This window comes from Phycodurus eques, chromosome 15 (assembly GCF_024500275.1).
Source record: "Phycodurus eques isolate BA_2022a chromosome 15, UOR_Pequ_1.1, whole genome shotgun sequence".
Lineage (NCBI taxonomy): Eukaryota > Metazoa > Chordata > Actinopteri > Syngnathiformes > Syngnathidae > Phycodurus > Phycodurus eques.
The window spans coordinates 2,938,619-2,956,274 of NC_084539.1; the positions used below are offsets into that span (position 1 = coordinate 2,938,619).

Sequence of the window (17,656 nt, forward strand, 5' to 3'; positions counted from 1 at the left end):
CGAAATGACATTGAGTAACCGCCGCAGATTTATCAACAGCTCTAATTAGCTGTACTTTGCTGCTATAATTTGCCCGCACGCGACATAATCATGAACCACAACAGGCAGTCATTGTCACGGGAAAGGCTCTCGAGCCACACTTAAACTGCTCAACACCAAAGTGACGCAGTTACTGGAGCAACTTGGCACACAGTCTGGTCAGTTTCCACAGGGAGCGAAAGAAGAGCGCCGAAGCCCAGGATGCACTCACCGATACACCACTCGTTACATTTATTTGGCATTCATGTGTTTTGATGACGTGACAATAACAAAGCCAGCTGTTTGACTCATTTTCACTTTAAGCTGCAGGTTTACATACTGTCAAGCTATTCCCAACCTGACATTGTATTAGAAAGTGAGGGTTAAATAATAAATGCTTTTATGTAGCAGAACAAAATTAGGTGAGGTCTGGGTTCTGGTAAGATAGTTAGAGATGATGGAAAGCAAACAAAAAGCTGACCGCATAATTGAGCTTAATGCGTGCAGGCGTGAATTGCCTCGCAAACAAGATGAAAGGTGTTTACTGTATATTGGACTGTTTTGACATGAATCTCCCAGAGTGACTGCTTTTCTTCAAAATCCTGCACTTCCTCATCACTCACATCTGTCGTCATCTGTGGCCTCTCAGTTTACCGATTGCCTCGGTCGTCCAGCGTGCGTCAATCTCCACACATCTAATCTGTCTGTGGCTGAGCGAGGGAAGACGGTTTTACCCACTTCTCGGTTATTTGCTTTCTGTAGGTTATCTTTAATGAATATCTTTGATGTCCATCTTTTTTTCCAACCAATTTCCAACCGAACGTTTGCTCACACTTGAAATGCATAGTAAGGATATTCAAACAAATCCTTTCATAGATGGAAACGGTCAGGCTCAACTAGTTTGGGGTCCAAGGCAACATGGTGTCAGCTATGGGAAGTTGTCATGCCGAGCTACTTTAGTGGCACGACACTTTCAGACAACATTATTCTGGTTATAACGATGTTCTGGTGTTCAGAGAGAAATAGTTTTGTCCACCCATGTAACCACGAGGCTGGTTGCAAGTCATATGGACAAACAACTACTCAACATTGACACCGATGGACAATTTAGAGTTTACAATTTATTTAATATATGTTTTTGGAACGACGACGAAACACAGAGTACTGGAGAAAAGCCACGCAAGCACGGGGTCAAAAGTGCAAACCCCAAGACCGTCAGACTTTTCATCAAGAAATTCCTTCAGTGCTCTTCATTTATGAAACAAATGATAAAAAAAATCTCTTTTTGGGCCACTCGCAACTGTTTACAAGCTTTCCACAGAAAAGCATTCCACACCCATAACTCATTCTATTCCAAACATGCTGATCAAGCCCATTATATAACAATTATATCAGTCATGAGATTACGTACAGTACAGGTATTGTCGCCTTGGTCTAGTATGAATCAAAATGCAGTGGAACAACTGGTAAATGAATACCAGTAATGCTGATATTAAAGATGATAATCACCCGTCAATGAACAAAAGCTTGGTATCAACTGTAGCTTTTTAGGGGAACAAAAGTTGCAATGGCCAAAATAAAATCATGCTGTTAGAATAATTCATGTGGAGGCAGCATTTCTACTTGCTAGTTGGCTTCCAGTAACATTCATAAATAAAGAGCGCAAAGATAGTAAAGTTTTATGCTCTCGGACGTTAAACAATAATTGGAAATAATGCATCCAAATTGATGGACTCTCGGGAAAAACATACAGTAAGTAAACAAAAGTATGAATATAAACCTCTCGTTAAAATTGTGGTCCCTTCATTATTCGACATGTTAAATCATGACTCATTGTAGATTCAACTTAGTAAGTCTGATTGATCCTACATGTATCGGTATATTTGTTCTCAAATTCTATGAGATGAGATTTTTAGAAATGTTCCCCTGTGTAAAAAAAAAAAAAGCATTTGATTGACTCTCACCGGCGGCACGGTGAACGACTGCTTAGAGCGTCTGCCTCACAGTTCTGAGGACCGGGGTTCAATCCCCGGTCCCGCCTGTGTGGAGTTTGCATGTTCTCCCCGTGCCTGCGTGGGTTTTCTCCGGGCGCTCCGGTTTCCTCTCACTTCCCAAAAACATGCATTCATTGGAGACTCTAAATTGCCCGTAGGTGCGAATGGTTGTTTGTTTGTATGTGCCCTGCGATTGGCTGGCAACCAGTTCAGGGCGGACCCCGCCTCTTGCCCGATGATCGCTGGGATAGGCTCCGGCACGCCCGCGACCCTTGTGAGGAGAAGCGGCTCAGAAAATGGATGGATGGATGACTCTCACCCAAAGTCAGCTAAGAAAAGCTTACCCGTGGACCTAATGAGAACAAGCAATATAGAAAATGGATGGGTGGAAGTTATTCACAGTGGCGGTTCTTGGGGTGGGAGACGAGTGCCCCCCTAACAATGTGCTTGCCCCCCCCCAGTGGCTCCACACTATGAATGGATGTAGCTGTACCAACAAAGTTGTCGTGTGACTGGATTAGTCAGTAAAAACTTACTGCCAGCCCCCACACCTGCCGAATTGGTTTTGGAGGAAACTTTTCTGTCATCACCATCACCACCCCACCCCACCCCCGTTGACAACTGTAGTCCGGCCTTCCTTAAAAAAAAACCTTGGCCCCAGTCTGGCTACAAGTCAATTTGTGAAGTCAACCAAGGTCTAATGGGAATATTGGAAGAATACCCACCCGACGTGGAAAGTCCAGGTTTACATACTGTAAAGCTATTCCCAACCAGTGCACCCTAGCACATTTGTAAAGAATACGATATCACGTGTCACAATTTCATGTTCATTCACTAGATGGCAGAAAGTACATCATTCACCTGTGTATGCACCTTTTCTTGATTTTGAGTAAACAAATAAATACTGTATGTGCCTTTGCTCCATAAGGTTTGGGAAATACTACTGTAAAGCTCATATCATAGTCAACCCACACATAAAAAGCCTTGAATCCAGTAATAGCAACATTCCATTAGCAAGAAGCAGCCTCTCACCGGATTTGTTCGTCAGTCACGCTAAAAGCCTTACAGAGCGGTTGGGATGTGTTCAGCCAGATTGCTGGGTTCTTCTCAGCCGCCACTGATGTCTGTCCCGTGATCGGAGCGGAGCTCATGTGCAGAGCGCTGGCGATGGCGGACAGCAGAGTGTCATCATTCGAGTTTAGACCAACACCTGCAGAGACAGAACAGTCCGAGGTCAGAGGCTAAAATTGCTGCATTGGGCTTAGGTTTATGTGAACTTACTCTGTAGGCCTTTAGGTAGCTCCATTGTACGTAGAACTTCCTCTGAGACATCCGATGATCGCAAACCTTTCAACCTTCTCTCCCAAAAGAGCTGCAAAGACAAAGAGCGAGTTGAGTGCTGGTGGAACAATAGACGGAAAAGACAACTGCAAAACCGCAAGAGATTGCACAACACCGCATTGTACTTCACGAGACTTTTCGAGCCAGCTTCTACAAGGGAAGAAGTAAACAAAATCATTCATTTTCAACTGTTTGTCCTCGTTAAGGTCGCGGTGAGCTGGAGCCTATCACAGCTGACTTCCTGCAGAGTGGACCATGGACTGGTCCCCATCCAATTGCAGAGCTATCTTCCGCAATACTGTATATCTTTTTTTCAATTTGATCACAGGAGTGAAATTTGGAAGTTGTTTGTGAAGAATAGTATGATTTGCAATTTGACAACCCAAAAAATGCTTTTCTTTAAACACTGTGCAACTGCAGGTGTTGATGCAGGATATTGTACTTTATCTTGCTTATATGCGCTTCAAGTTTAATCTACTGTACTCATTAACTAAGTTTCAAACTGTAGACTTAGATGGAAGACACAAACAATATGATTACCATTTTTTTTTATTACAAAACTTGTGAATTGCACACATTCGAATTTAAACAAACATTGGCGATACATGACAAAGGATAAATGGTGGAAGCAGGGACCAGCACAGATCTAAATAGACTGTGATGGGGAAATGTAAATATTTAATGCGATGGTGAACTAAAGCTCATTCGTCTTATGAGGTTTGAAAGTCTTCATTCAAGGCATTTGTTGTTGAATGTTAACTGTTGAATGTTAACCAATCCGTAGGTGCTGTTATCCAGCATTTGTGTGACGGACAGAGCTTCACTCAGCAGGTGATGCTGCAGACTCTAATCCTGACTTCAGGCAGCCTGTATTTAGCAATCGGCGGTCAGTCGTTAAAAGTAAAAGCATCGAGTCAGCAGGATAGTGAACATTTTCTCAACCATTTTTAAATTGTGCCTCTCTCTGCTAGACAGCTTTGCTCTGCCAGGTAAGTAAATTGTGCTGCATTGTACCTCCTAGCCGTTCACATCTCAATATTGCACAAAAATCTATGAAACGACCTTACGACACTATATACAGTGGGTACGGAAAGTATTCATTTTGCCATTTGCTAAAATCATTTGTTCATTTTTTCCTCATTAATGTACACACCGCACCCCACATTGACCGAAAAAAAAAACGTAATTGTTGAATTTTTTGTAGATTTATTAAAAAAGAAAAACTGAAATATCACACAGCCCAAAGTATTCAGACCACTTGCTATGACACGCCTATATTTCACTCGGGTGCCGTCCACTTCTTCTGATCATCCTTGAGATGGTTCTACACCTTCATTGGAGTCCAGCTGTGTTTGATTGCACTGATTGGACTTGATTAGGAAAGACACACACCTGTCCATATAAGACCTTACAGGTCACAGTGCATGTCAGAGCAAATGACAATCATGAGGTCAAAGGAACTGCCTGAAGAGCTCAGGGACAGAATTGTGGCAAGTCACAGATCTGGCCAAGGTTACCAAAAGAAATCTGCTGCACTTAAGGTTCCTAAGAGCACAGTGGGCTCCATAATCCTTAAATGGAAGACGTTTGGGACGAACAGCACCCTTCCTAGAGGGGGAGAAGAGCCTTGGCGAGAGAGGTAAATAAGAATCCAAAGATCACTGCGGCTGAGCTGCAAAGATGCAGCTGGGAGATGGGAGAGAAAGTTCTAGAAAGTCAACCATCACTGCAGCCCTCCGCCAGTCGGGGCTTTATGGCAGAGCGGCCCGACGGAAGCCTCTCCTCAGTGCATGGCTTCTTGTGGGACAGGCATGTTAATCATTGATATAGCATATGATGGCAGCAGCAAGATCAACTCAGAAGTCAACAGAAAAAGTTTGACTGTCAATTTAAAGAAAAATACAATAAAATGAGAGTCTTCATCATGCACCAAGATAATGATCCAAAACAACAAAGGGTTAAGGGTTAAGGGTTTCGGGTTAAGACGTGGAAGATTTTAGATTGACCAAGTCAATCTCCAGACTTAAAACCCTACAGAGCATGCATTTTACTGCACATGCTAAAAAGAGGAGATTGAACTGAGTAACCAATAAAAAGAAAGAGGCTGACGTGAAAGCCTGAAAAAAAATAAAGGAAGAATGTAAAGGTTTGGTGATGTCAATGGCTTGATGTAGTTATGGCGAGCTAGTGTTGTTGACTTGAATCTATTTCATGAACTGCATATCTGTTCCAATACTTTTGCACACCTAAAATGTGTTTTTTTGGTTACAAATAATGCAGTCATCTACTCTAAGTTGTGTATCAGAGCTAATAAAAAAAAAAAGCTGAAATCTTGGTCTTTTGTCTCATTCTCATCAGTCAAATCCAAATGTTTTTAGTCTACAAAATAAATAGAGAAGTCACGAGAAAGAATTGCATCTCTCTGGGATTCCATGTCATGACCGACAGTCTGAAAACTACAGCCAAACTCTCACTCATTCATTTGCCAAAGACACACCTCCAACATGGGTTTGTTGCAGAAAGTGGGTTATTTTATCTTTTATTTTCAATTTGAATTTTTTTTTGATTGATGCAAATGATGTTGCAAATCTTTTTAAGAAAGCTAAGCCTAAGAGTCCTGGACGTGGTAATCTGTGGCAAAAACCTGTGCGAATCAGCTGAGCAGCGTTTTCCATTTTATTTATTTCATTGTAAAGTACCCCAGCTTTGAAAACATTCTATTATTGTTCTACTCGCTGTCCTTGGTGATAAAAACTTTGGAAAAGATCATCAAATTTCACTGCATGTTGACCAGCACCTTCATCTACTTCCCTTTGCATACGGGGCTGGCAGGGCTGGCAGATGTGTCGAGGATGCAGTAGTCACTACACTTTTTGTTCAGGCATGTTGAGGGGCAGAAACACGTATGCCGGACTCTTAGTCATTGACTTTTCCTGAGCATTCAATACGACCCAAGCATCCCTGCTTGCTGAGAGACTCTTCCATCACATCCAACTAGATCTGACCTTGATTAGTTGGATGACTAATTTTTTAACTAACAGGTCACAGTGCGTGAGAGTTAATGGTGTTTTTTCCAATGTGCTCTCCTCAAGGTTGCTGCTAATCACCCCTCGTCTTCATTTTGCACACTTAAGAGTGCTGCAGCAGCTTTAGTAACAGACACATTTCAAGGTTTGCTGATGACACAGTTATTGTTAGTCTTCTACAGGGGTGTAAGCAGGACCATGGGCCTGTTGCTGATTCAATTTTAGCTTGTTGTGATTAGTCCTCTCAAGTTGAACAGAGACATGATCACTGACTTTAGGAAGTCTAGCTCATCTCCACCAACAACTGTGCTGATGTTGAGATAGTGGAGATGTACAAATATTTTATTTTTTTTCCCGAGACAAACTGTTTTGAACATCATGTTGATTTGACCAAAGTTCATCAAAGATTGTAGTTTCGGAGGAAAATGAGAAGCTTCTATGTTTATTCTGAGATGATGACTCTCTTTTACAGAAGTTTTATTGAATCTGTTTTATTCTTTTGTATTGTTGCATAATTTGGAAACGTGAACTTGTCTGAAAAGAATGTAGTCTTGCGGCAAAGATCTCACACAGTCACCAGGCTGGGCTCGTGTCTGTCTATAACAGACAGGTCCTGAGGAAAGCAAATGTCATTATGTACTGTCCTAATCATCCACTCCATAATGAGTTTGAGCTTTTGGCCTCAGGCCGTCGGCTTAGGGCCCCTAGGAGGAGGATAAAAAGACACATTTCATTGATCCATCCATCCATTTTCTTTACCACTTATCCTCACTCGGGTCGCGGGCTGCTGCAGCCTATCCCAGCTATCTTCGGGCGAGAGGCGGGGTACACCCAGAACTGGTCACCAGCCAAGGGTGTAGAACTGATCCACTGTTCCACGGCCAGGACCAACACCACACTGCTCCTCCTGAATCTGAGATTCCACTTCCCGCCGGACCCTCCTCTCCAGCACCCCTGAATAGACCTTACCAGGGAGGCTGAGGAGTGTGATCCCCCTGTAGTTGGAACACACCCTCCGGTCCCTCTTCTTAAAAAGGGGGACCACCACCCCAGTCTGCCAATCCAGAGGCACTGTCCCCGATGTCCACGCGATGTTGCAGAGGCGTGTCAACCAGGACAGCCCTACAACATTCAGAGCCTTGAGGAACTCCGGGCGAATCTCATCCACCCCCGGGGCCTTCCCACCGAGGAGCTTTTTAACCACCTCGGTGACCTCAACCCCAGAGATAGGAGAGCCCGCCTCAGAGAACCCAGACTCCGCTCCCCTATGGGAAGGCGTCTCGGTGGAATTGAGGTCTTCGAAGTATTCTCCCTACTGGCTCACAACGTCCCGAGTAGAGGTCAGCAGCGCCCCAACCCCACTATACACAGTGTTGATGGTGCACTGCTTCCCCCTCCTGAGACGCCGGATGGTGGACCAGAATTTCCTCGAAACCGTCCGGAAGTCTTTCTCCATGGCCTCACCGAACTCCTCCCATGCCCGAGTTTTTGCCTCAGCGACCACCAACGCTGCATTCCGCTTGGCCAGCCGGTACCCATCAGCTGCCTCATGCCAAAAAGGCCCGGTAGGACTCCTTCAGCTTGACGGCATCCCTCACCGTTGGTGTCCACCAACGGGTTCGGGGATTGCCGCCACGACAGGCACCGACCACCTTACGGCCACAGCTCCGGTCGGCCGCCTCAGCAATGGAGGCGCGGAACATGGTCCACTCGGACTCGATGTCCCCCGCCTCACCTGGAACATGAGCAAAGTTCTGTCGGAGGTTGGAGTTGAAACTCCTTCTGACAGGGGATTCCGCCTGACGTTCCCAGCAGACCCTCACAATACGTTTGGACCTGCCACGTCGGACCGGCATCTTCCTCCACCATCGGAGCCAACTCACCACCAGGTGGTGAACAGTTGACAGCTCCACCCCTCTCTTTACCCGAGTGTCCAAGACATGCGGCCGCAAGTCCGATGACACGACCACAAAGTCGATCATCGAACTGCGACCTAGGGTGTCCTGGTGCCAAGTGCACGAGTGGACACCCTTATGCTTGAACATGGTGTTCGTTATGGACAATCCGTGACGAGCACAGAAGTCCAATAACAGAACACCGCTGGGGTTCTGATCGGGGGGCCGTTCCTCCCAATCACGCCCTTCCAGGTCTCTCAGTCATTGCCCACGTGAGCATTGAAGTCCCCCAGCAGAACGATGGAGTCCCCAGCGGGAGCGCTCTCCAGCACCCCCTTCAAGGACTCCAAAAAGGGTGGGTACTCTGAACTGCTGTTTGGTGCATAGGCACAAAGAACAGTCAGGACCCGTCCCCCCACCCGAAGGCGGAGGGAGGCTATCCTCTCGTCCACCGGGATGAACCCCAATGTACAGGCGCTGAGCCGGGGAGCAATAAGTATACCCACACCTGCTCGGCGCCTCTCACCGTGGGCAACTCCAGAGTGGAAGAGAGTCCAACCCCTCTCGAGAGGACTGGTACCAGAGCCCAAGCTGTGCGTGGAGGCGAGTCCGACTATATCTAGTCGGAACTTCTCGACCTCACACACCAGCTCGGGCTCCTTCCCTGCCAGAGAGATGACTTTCCACATCCCTAGAGCCAGCTTCTGTCATGCCATGGGTGACCCTGCCAGGGGCATAAAGCCCCAGACAACTTAGCTCCTAGGATCTTTGGGACACACTAACCCCTCCACCACGATAAGGTGACGGCTCAAGGAGGGGTTCTTCGATTGTGTTTTTGTTTTTTTTGTTTTGTTTTTTTAAATTGTGTCTCGACTTTTAGACTTTATAGAGCCTTATTCTCAATGCCTATATTGTCATTTTGTACCTTACCCTCTTTGTACTCCGGCTCTTTAAGGGACGATAGATTCTGATTCTGATGTGAAAACTGAGTGTTTATATCATCTGACAGACAGGATCAAGTATCAATTAATGAAATATTTTAACTCAACTTTTGAGGGTGATTTTCAATGAGGGGGAAAACACTGATGGTCCGATGCTTAAGTTTATAAGGAGATAATACAGAAGCACTGGCTAGCCTCTATTTTGGGAATCCAGTCAGATCATCATTTCAGACAAAGATACTTCACACAGATAAAGAACTTCATCAGATAAATGTACTTCACATGCAGAGCGGGAGAACGCGACAGAGCAAGAGAGACAGACAGACACAGAGAGAAACAGACACCCAGTGAGTGAGAGAGGGAGAGAGGGAGAGAGAGAAGAGGAGAGTAGGGCTGCACAATATTTTGTTTGAGTATCGTCACTGCAATGTATACGTGCAATAGCCACATCGTAGGGTCCGCTGCGATGATGGTGTACTGTAATATACAGTCACTCAACTGTGATATTGAAAGTGACCAGCAGAGGGACCTTTTTGGACATCTTAATAGGATTAGCACCCATGTTGTGGTTGGTTGATTGAAGACTATTGCCCGTAGGTGTGAATGTGAGTGCAAATGGTTGTTTGTTTATATGTGCCCTGCGATTGGCTGGGGACCGGTTCAGGGTGTAACCCGCCTCTCGTCCGAAGATAGCTGGGATAGGCTCCAGCACGCCCGCGACCCTAGTGAGGAGAAGCCGTACGGAAAATGGATGGATGGATGGACCTTTTCATTATGGCTCATGAAAGCGAACTGCCTGACTTGCCACTAGTCACTACAACAACAAGCACACCAGCATGGTAAGTTTGGATACAATTTTTAACTTTTCAAACATTTTTCAAGCTTTTTTTATATTTGTTCACAATACCTTTGTACTGTACTGCATATTTTCGGGCACAAAAAAAGTACAACACAGTTAATTCTGTACTGTACAGTAATATTGATTCATTTGGCCACAAAAAACGACCCACTGGCCCTATTAGTCCGAGGTTCCACTGTGAAAAAAATACGAAATTATGATTATCTCATCTCATAGATGAACACAAAAACTTATTTTGTGGTATGAATGTCAACAGGTAGAAGCACAAGTTAATTGTACCTTCTGCCATCAAGTGGAAGAGCATTCAATTGTTCTGCTTGTCACTATACATCCGCTGGCAGAGATAACTGACCAAAGACGCTTTATTTGTTGTAAATAAAATTTCTTTTTTCTTGATCCTTTCATTCAGCACAATTGATCATCTCTCAGTGCTTAAATTTACTCTGTTCAATTCTCTCTTGTTTTATGTCTTTCAGTTTTACAGTAAACATCATAAATAAATGCTGTGCCTCTCATTTGGATGACTGTTCGCTATCTACCTACCGGGCAGCGCATAGCACATTCAGGGAGGGCAGAATATGTCATTATCCATTGTAAAAATGATTAGAATCTAATGTAGGGTCAATTTTGTAATGTGACAGAATGGTTATTAGGGTTCCCACACAGAACACAGTCTTTGAATGGTCAATAAGTGTAACATTTATTCTTCCAGCAGTACTTAAACGGCCTCTCCCTGGCTCTTCAGAGGAGTCAAAGCAATAGCAAATGCCATTATTAATGTTTTCATAGCATAATATACGAAAATGTGACTTTTGGCATACAGCTACACTCCTTGCGATTATACATTTCTGTGGTTTCACCTTTATAACCGGGACTAATCTAAGAACGACCATAACCATAAAGTGGCCGGCAATGAAAACAAGTTCAATACCCCTGTCCTACACCCTGCGACTTTTCCATTTCTCATTCCAAACAACCTTTCTTCACCAATCTCTGCTAAACACAAACATACCCACCTGTGCCACTGCCTTTAGTGTGTTGCATTTGAACAAGTTACAGCTTCTTATTATTTTCTTCTCAGATATATTTTTAAGACGCACGCATACAGAACACACACATTAAGCGATAAATGAATTTCGATTATCATTTAGCTCATAAAGACTGGAGGGGGGACAGACATGTACCAAAATCATGGCTGGAGGTTTGGACTGATTGCTGCAGAAATGCCACTGTTCTGCCTGAGTAGAGGAGCAAGGCACCAAACACCCTAACTGCTAATGATGCAACACACAGGTTCACGGCTCATTAACTCCGTCGCTCTCCGTTGAGTCCTGTTCTGCGTGTGTGTGGGTGCCCATGACTTGGATTGAACGTTTACAGACAGGATCAAGTATCCATTATTGAAATATTTTAACTCAAACCTTTTGGGGGGGTTTCAGGTTGATTATCAGAGGGGGAAAACACTGATGGTCCGATGCTGACGTTTGTCATGAGCTACAAGCCCAATTCCAATGAAGTTGGGATGTTGTGTTAAACCTAAATAAAAACAGAATACAATGATTTGGAAATCATGTTCAACTTATATTTAATTGAATACACTACAAAGACAAGATATTTCATGTTCAAACTGATCAACTTTATTGTTTTTAGCAAATAATCATTACTTTAGAATGTTATGGCTGCAACACGTTCCAAAAAAGCTGGGACAGGTGGCAAAAAAGACTGAGAAAGTTGAGGAATGCTCATCAAACACCTGTTTGGAACATCCCACAGGTGAACAGGGTCATTGGGAACAGGTGGGCGCCATGATTGGGTAGAAAAGGAGCTTGCCTGAATTGCTCAGTCTTTCACAAGCAAAGATGGGGCGAGGTTTACCTCTTTGTGAACAAGTGTGTGAGAAAATAGTCCAACAGTTTAAGGACAATGTTCCTCAACGTACAATTGCAAGAAATTTAGGGATTTCATCATCTACGGTCCATAATATCATCAAAAGGTTCAGACAATCTGGAGAAATCACTGCATGGAAGCGGCAAGGCCGAAAACCAACATTGAATGCCCGTGACCTTCGATCCCTCAGGCGGCACTGCATCAAAAAGCGACATCAATGTGTGAAGGATATCACCGCGTGGGCTCAGGAACACTTCAGTCCTGTTTGGACATCTTAATATGATTAGCACCCATGTTGTGGTAATAATGCTTCAAACAACACACTGAATAGCCCAAAGTGTTGTATACTTATTTCCTTGTATGATACTTATGAAAGAGGACACAGGAAACCATGTACACCTGCTGCATTTCCTATTTCGCTCCTCAGAATTAACATACTGAAGGCATGCACGCCACAGCTGAATGAGTGCTCGAGGTGCATTCAGGGAGACTCCGTAAATGGGAGTGAATGTGTTCCTTGATTCTTTTGTAATACAACCCGTAATTGTACAAATGGATTACTAGGAAAATTATTTTATTAGAACACTGAACTTAAAACACTAAGACACTGTGATGATGTTGAATTTATTTAGTTTCGTAATATAAGAGTAGATAAGATAATACAGTTTGTTAATATAGTCAGCCAGAGCTGCTGGGAATGCAAAGTTATCAATATGTCATTTCATCATCGTTCCTATCGTACTGTGTTGCGTCTTTTTGTTTGCACATTAAGGACTACAGACCTGTTTATGTTTTAATTCCTCAAAAAAAAAAAAAAAAAAAACACCCTTCAAGCAACACAATTTTCCTGTTTTCGAGATTGTAGGGTGCTAGCTGCAGCTAGCTGCTACTATTTGTGCACCAGTAAACTTAGTTCAAAATTTTGAATCATGAACTATGAATTGAACTTGTTCATCTTTGGAATGGTGAACTAAACTTTGAACTAGCTGACGTAGAAATTTAACTTTCCCAACACTGATCCTGTATTATTTCACATTGCAATATATATCGCCGTTTTAAAAATAAAAAATAAAATGTTTTTTTTTTTCCAATATCGTGCAGCCCTAGAGGAGTGTGTGTGTGTGTGTGTGTGAGAGTGAGAGAGAGAGAGAGAGAGAGAGAGAGAGAGATTTACCTGTCTGGGTTGCTCAGTCGCTCTCTGCAGGTCTGTCTTTACCTTGTTTCCCGGGTGACTTGTAACCTTGGTAACAGGCTGTTTAAAGATGGATGCTGTCTGTCTGATGGGCAGAGTCGTGTTCAGGTCAGGCTTACCACCCTGGAGAGAAAGAGGCAATGTTGGTGTGTCAGAAAAGGTTTGTCATTCCGCATTTCCTTTTTTTCTGAATTGCGGAAAGACAAACTTTTCAACTCCCACCTCCGACAGAACTTTGCTCATGTTCCAGGTGAGGCGGGGGACATCGAGTCCGAGTGGACCATGTTCCGCGCCTCCATTGCTGAGGCGGCCGACCGGAGCTGTTGCCGTAAGGTGGTCGGTGCCTGTCGTGGCGGCGATCCCCGCACCCGTTGGTGGACACCGACGGTGAGGGATGCCGTCAAGCTGAAGAGGGAGTCCTATCGGACTCCTTCTTTGGCCTGTGGGACTCCTGAGGCAGCTGACGGGTACCGGCTGGCCAAGCGGAGTGCAGCTTTGGTGGTCGCTGAAGCAAAAACTCGGGCGTGGGAGGAGTTCGGTGAGGCCATGGAGAAAGACTTCCGGATGGCTTCGAGGAAATTCTGATCCACAATCCGGCGTCTCAGGAGGGGGAAGCAGTGCACCATCAACACTGTGTATAGTGGGGACGGGGTGCTGCTGACCTCGACTCGGACGTTGTGAGCCGGTGGGGAGAATACTTCGAAGACCTCCTCAATTCCACTGACACACCTTCCCATGAGGAAGCAGAGTCTGGGTTCTCTGAGGCAGGCTCTCCTATCTCTGGGGTTGAGGTCGCCGAGGTGGTTAAAAAGCTCCTCGGTGGCAAGGCCCCGAGGGTGGATGAGATCCGCCCGGAGTTCCTCAAGGCTCTGGATGTTGTGGGGCTGTCCTGATTGACACGCCTCTGCAACATCGTGTGGGCATCGGGGACAGTGCCTCTGGATTGGCAGATTGGGGTGGTTGTCCCCCTTTTTAAGAAGGGGGACCGGAGGGTGTGTTCCTACCACAGGGGGATCACACTCCTCAGCTTCCCTGGCAAGGTCTATTCAGGGGTGCTGGAGAGGAGGGTCTGTCGGGAAGTAGAATCTCAGATTCAGGAGGAGCATTGTGGTTTTCGTCCTGGCCGTGGAACAGTGGACCAGCTCTATACCCTCGGCAGGATCCTCGAGGGTGCATGGGAGTTCGCCCAACCAGTGTACATGTGTTTTGTGGACTTGGAGAAGGCATTCAACCGTGTCCCCCTGGGGTTCCTGTGGGGGGGCTTCGGGAGTATGGGGTGCCAAAGCCCCTGAAACGGGCTGTTCGGTCCCTGTACGACCGGAGTCAGAGTTTGGTCCGCATATCCGGTAGTAAGTCGGCCTCGTTCCTGGTGAGGGTTGGACTCCGCCAAGGCTGCTCTTTGTCACCGATTCCATTCATAACTTTTATGGACAGAATTTCAAGGCGCAGCCGAGGTGTAGAGGGAGTCCGGTTTGGTGGCCTCAGTTTGCATCTCTGCTTTTTGTAGATGATGTGGTTCTGTTGACTTCATCAGGCTGTGATCTCCAACTCTCACTGGAGCGGTTCGCAGCTGAGTGTGAAGCGGCTGGGATGAGAATCGGCACCTCCAAATCTGAGACCATGGTCCTCAGTCGGAAAAAGGGTGGCGTGCCCTCTCCGGGTCGGGGATGAGATACTGCCCCAAGGGGAGGAGTTCAAGTATCTTGGGGTCTTGTTCACGAGTGAGGGAAGAATGGAACACGAGGTCGACAGGCGGATCGGTGCAGCATCTGCAGTGATGCGGACTTTGTATCGGTCCGTTGTGGTGAAGAAGGAGCTAAGCCGGTAGGCGAGGCTCTCGATTTACCGGTCCATCTACGTTCCTACCCTCACCTATGGTCACGAGCTGTGGGTCGTGACCTTAAGAACAAGATCCCGGATACAAGCGGTCGAAATGAGTTTCCTCCGCAGGGTGTCCGGGTTCTCCCTTAGAGATAGGGTGAGAAGCTCTGTCATCCGGGAGCGGCTCAGAGTAGAGCCGCTGCTCCTCCACATCGAGAGGAGCCAGATGAGGTGGCTGGGGCATCTGATTCGGATGTCTCCCGGACGCCTCCCCGGTGAGGCGTTCCGGGCACGTCCCACCGGGAGGAGACCCCGGGGACGACCCAGGACACGCTGGAGACACTACGTCTTTCGGCTGGCCTGGGAACGCCTCGGGATCCCCACGGAAGAGCTGGATGAAGTGGCTGTGGAGAGGAAAGTCTGGGCGTCCCTGCTAAAGCTACTGCCCCCGCGACACGACTTCGGATAAGCGGTAGAAAATGGATGGATGGATGTTTGGTTCTATCATCCATACAAAGTCCGCATCACAGCAGACGCTGCACCGATCCGCATGTCGATCTCCCGTTCCATTCTTCCCTCACTCGTGAACAAGACTCCAAGATTGGAAAAAAAGAAACTTGAAAACATTTTTTTCCCCGTTTTTTATGTTGTTGCAACCACTGTCCACAGGATAGCCTTTTAATTGTTGAAATGCTAATCAAATTCCACCATTGGGAGAAATGTACACTTTGACCTGCTCAACTAAGCACAAATAAATTGGTGTCAGAAACACACTTATTTCCTCTTTTTAGTCTTCCATTCCTTTTTTCTTGTTTTGTTCTTGTGTGTGCATGTACAGAATGTGTGCGCGCAAACATACACACTGTTATATGTGGTGAAAAAAAAAAAAAAAAAAAAAACACACACACACCAGAGGCGTACGTGTTTAAAAGCATGTCAGCACACATGCCTGACATCAGAGCTGGAGCTTGGACAGAGTGACAGGAAATCCTGCTTTCCGATTGGCTGTCCTTTAACCTCATAAAATCCTGTGTAATAACAACTCAAGCATGTACAATAACCCTCGATAAATATTTTACTATACAGGTTTGGAACCGGCGGCACAGTGGACGCCTGGTTAGCACATCAGCCTCACAGTTCTGAGGACCGGGGTTCAATTCCCGGCCTCGCCTGCGTGGGTTTTCTCCGGCCACTCTGGTTTCCTCCCACATCCCAAAAACATGCATGGTAGGTTCATTGAAGACTCTAAATTGCCCGTAGGTGTGAATGTGAGTGCGAGTGGTTGTTTGTTTCTATGTGCTCTGCGATTGGCTGGCGACCGGTTCAGGGTGTACCCCGCCTCCCGCCCGAAGATAGCTGCGACAGGCTCCAGCACGCCCACGACCCTAGTGAGGAGAAGTGGCTCAGAAAATGGATGGATGGATGGTTTGGAACCTATGGGGTCAAACAATCCAATCCAGGACAATTTATTTGGATGGCTAAACTGCATTGGGCATTTACGTTGTTTTTTTAAATCAAATAAAAGGTTAACATATTTACTATTTATTTATTTATTTATTTCACTATTTACACTGCTATACAGTGCAATAAGTCGTTAGCCTGAGTTTATTTTTTACCAAACTGAAGCGAAAGCCATATATCAACAGTACCCAGAAACGCTGCTGGCTTCTCTGGGCCCGAGATCATCTGAGTTGGCACGGACACAAAGTGAGAAAGTGTGCTGTGGTCCACATTTCAGATTGTTTTTGGAAATCATGGACGTCGTGTCCTCCGGTCCAAAGAGGAAAACGACCACCCGGATTGTTATCAGCGCAAAGTTCAAAAGTCAGCTGATGGTATGGGGGTGTGTTAGTGCCCATGGCATGGGTAACTGCACATCTGTGAAGACACCATTAATGCTGAAAGGTACATCCAGGTTTTGGAGCAACAGATGCTGCCATCCAAGCAATGTCTTTTCAGGGACATCCCTGCTCGTTTCAGCAAGACAATGCCAAGCCCCATTCTGCATGTGTTACAACAGCGTGGCTTCATAGTAAGAGAGTGTGAGTACAAGACTGGCGTGCCAGCAGTCGAGACCTGTCTCCCCAGTGTGACGCATTATGAAGCGCAAAATACGACAACGGAGACCCCGGACTGTTGAGCAACCGAAGCTGTACATCAAGCAAGAATGGGAAAAATGTCCACCTACAAAGCTTCAACAATTTGTGTCCACAGTTCTCAAAACGCTTATCAAGTGTTGTTAAAAGGTGATGTAACACAGTGGTAAACATGCTTGTTTGGAACGTGTTGTAGGTATCAAATTCAAAATGAGTGAATATTTCCCCCAAAAAACTTAATCAGTTTGAACGTTAAATAGTCGAAAACATTTGTCTTCATCATGTATTCAATGAAATATATTTGCAAATCATTGTATTCTGTTTTTATTTACATTATACGCAATGTGGCGGCACGGTGCTCGACTGTTTAGCACATCTGCCTCACAGTTCTGAGGACGGGGGTTCAAATCCCAGCCCCGCCTGTGTGGCGTATGCATGTTCTCCCCGTGCCTGCGTGGGTTTTCTCCGGGCGTGGTAGGTTGATTGAAGACTCTAAAGTGCCCGTAGGATATACCCCGCGTCTCGCCCCAAGATAGTTGGGACAGGCTCCAGCACGCCCGCGACCCAAGTGAGGAGAAGCGGTACA

The 17,656-nt window shown here is 45.7% G+C and overlaps 1 protein-coding gene across 4 annotated transcripts in view; it reads right to left on the reverse strand.

Annotated features, from left to right (window-relative positions):
• Nucleotides 1-17,656, reverse strand: part of mbd2 (methyl-CpG binding domain protein 2) — a 36,776-nt gene that overhangs the window by 12,570 nt on the left and 6,550 nt on the right. For 3 of the 4 annotated variants that reach the window (XM_061699459.1, XM_061699458.1, XM_061699460.1), the window contains 3 exons: nt 13,136-13,276; nt 3,294-3,384; nt 3,045-3,222 (listed from right to left, as the gene is read on the reverse strand). In XM_061699459.1, coding sequence (XP_061555443.1) covers nt 3,045-3,222; nt 3,294-3,384; nt 13,136-13,276 — 410 coding nt within the window. The remainder of the gene's footprint in view (nt 1-3,044; nt 3,223-3,293; nt 3,385-13,135; nt 13,277-17,656) is intronic. The other variant, XM_061699461.1, reaches the window with a different exon arrangement.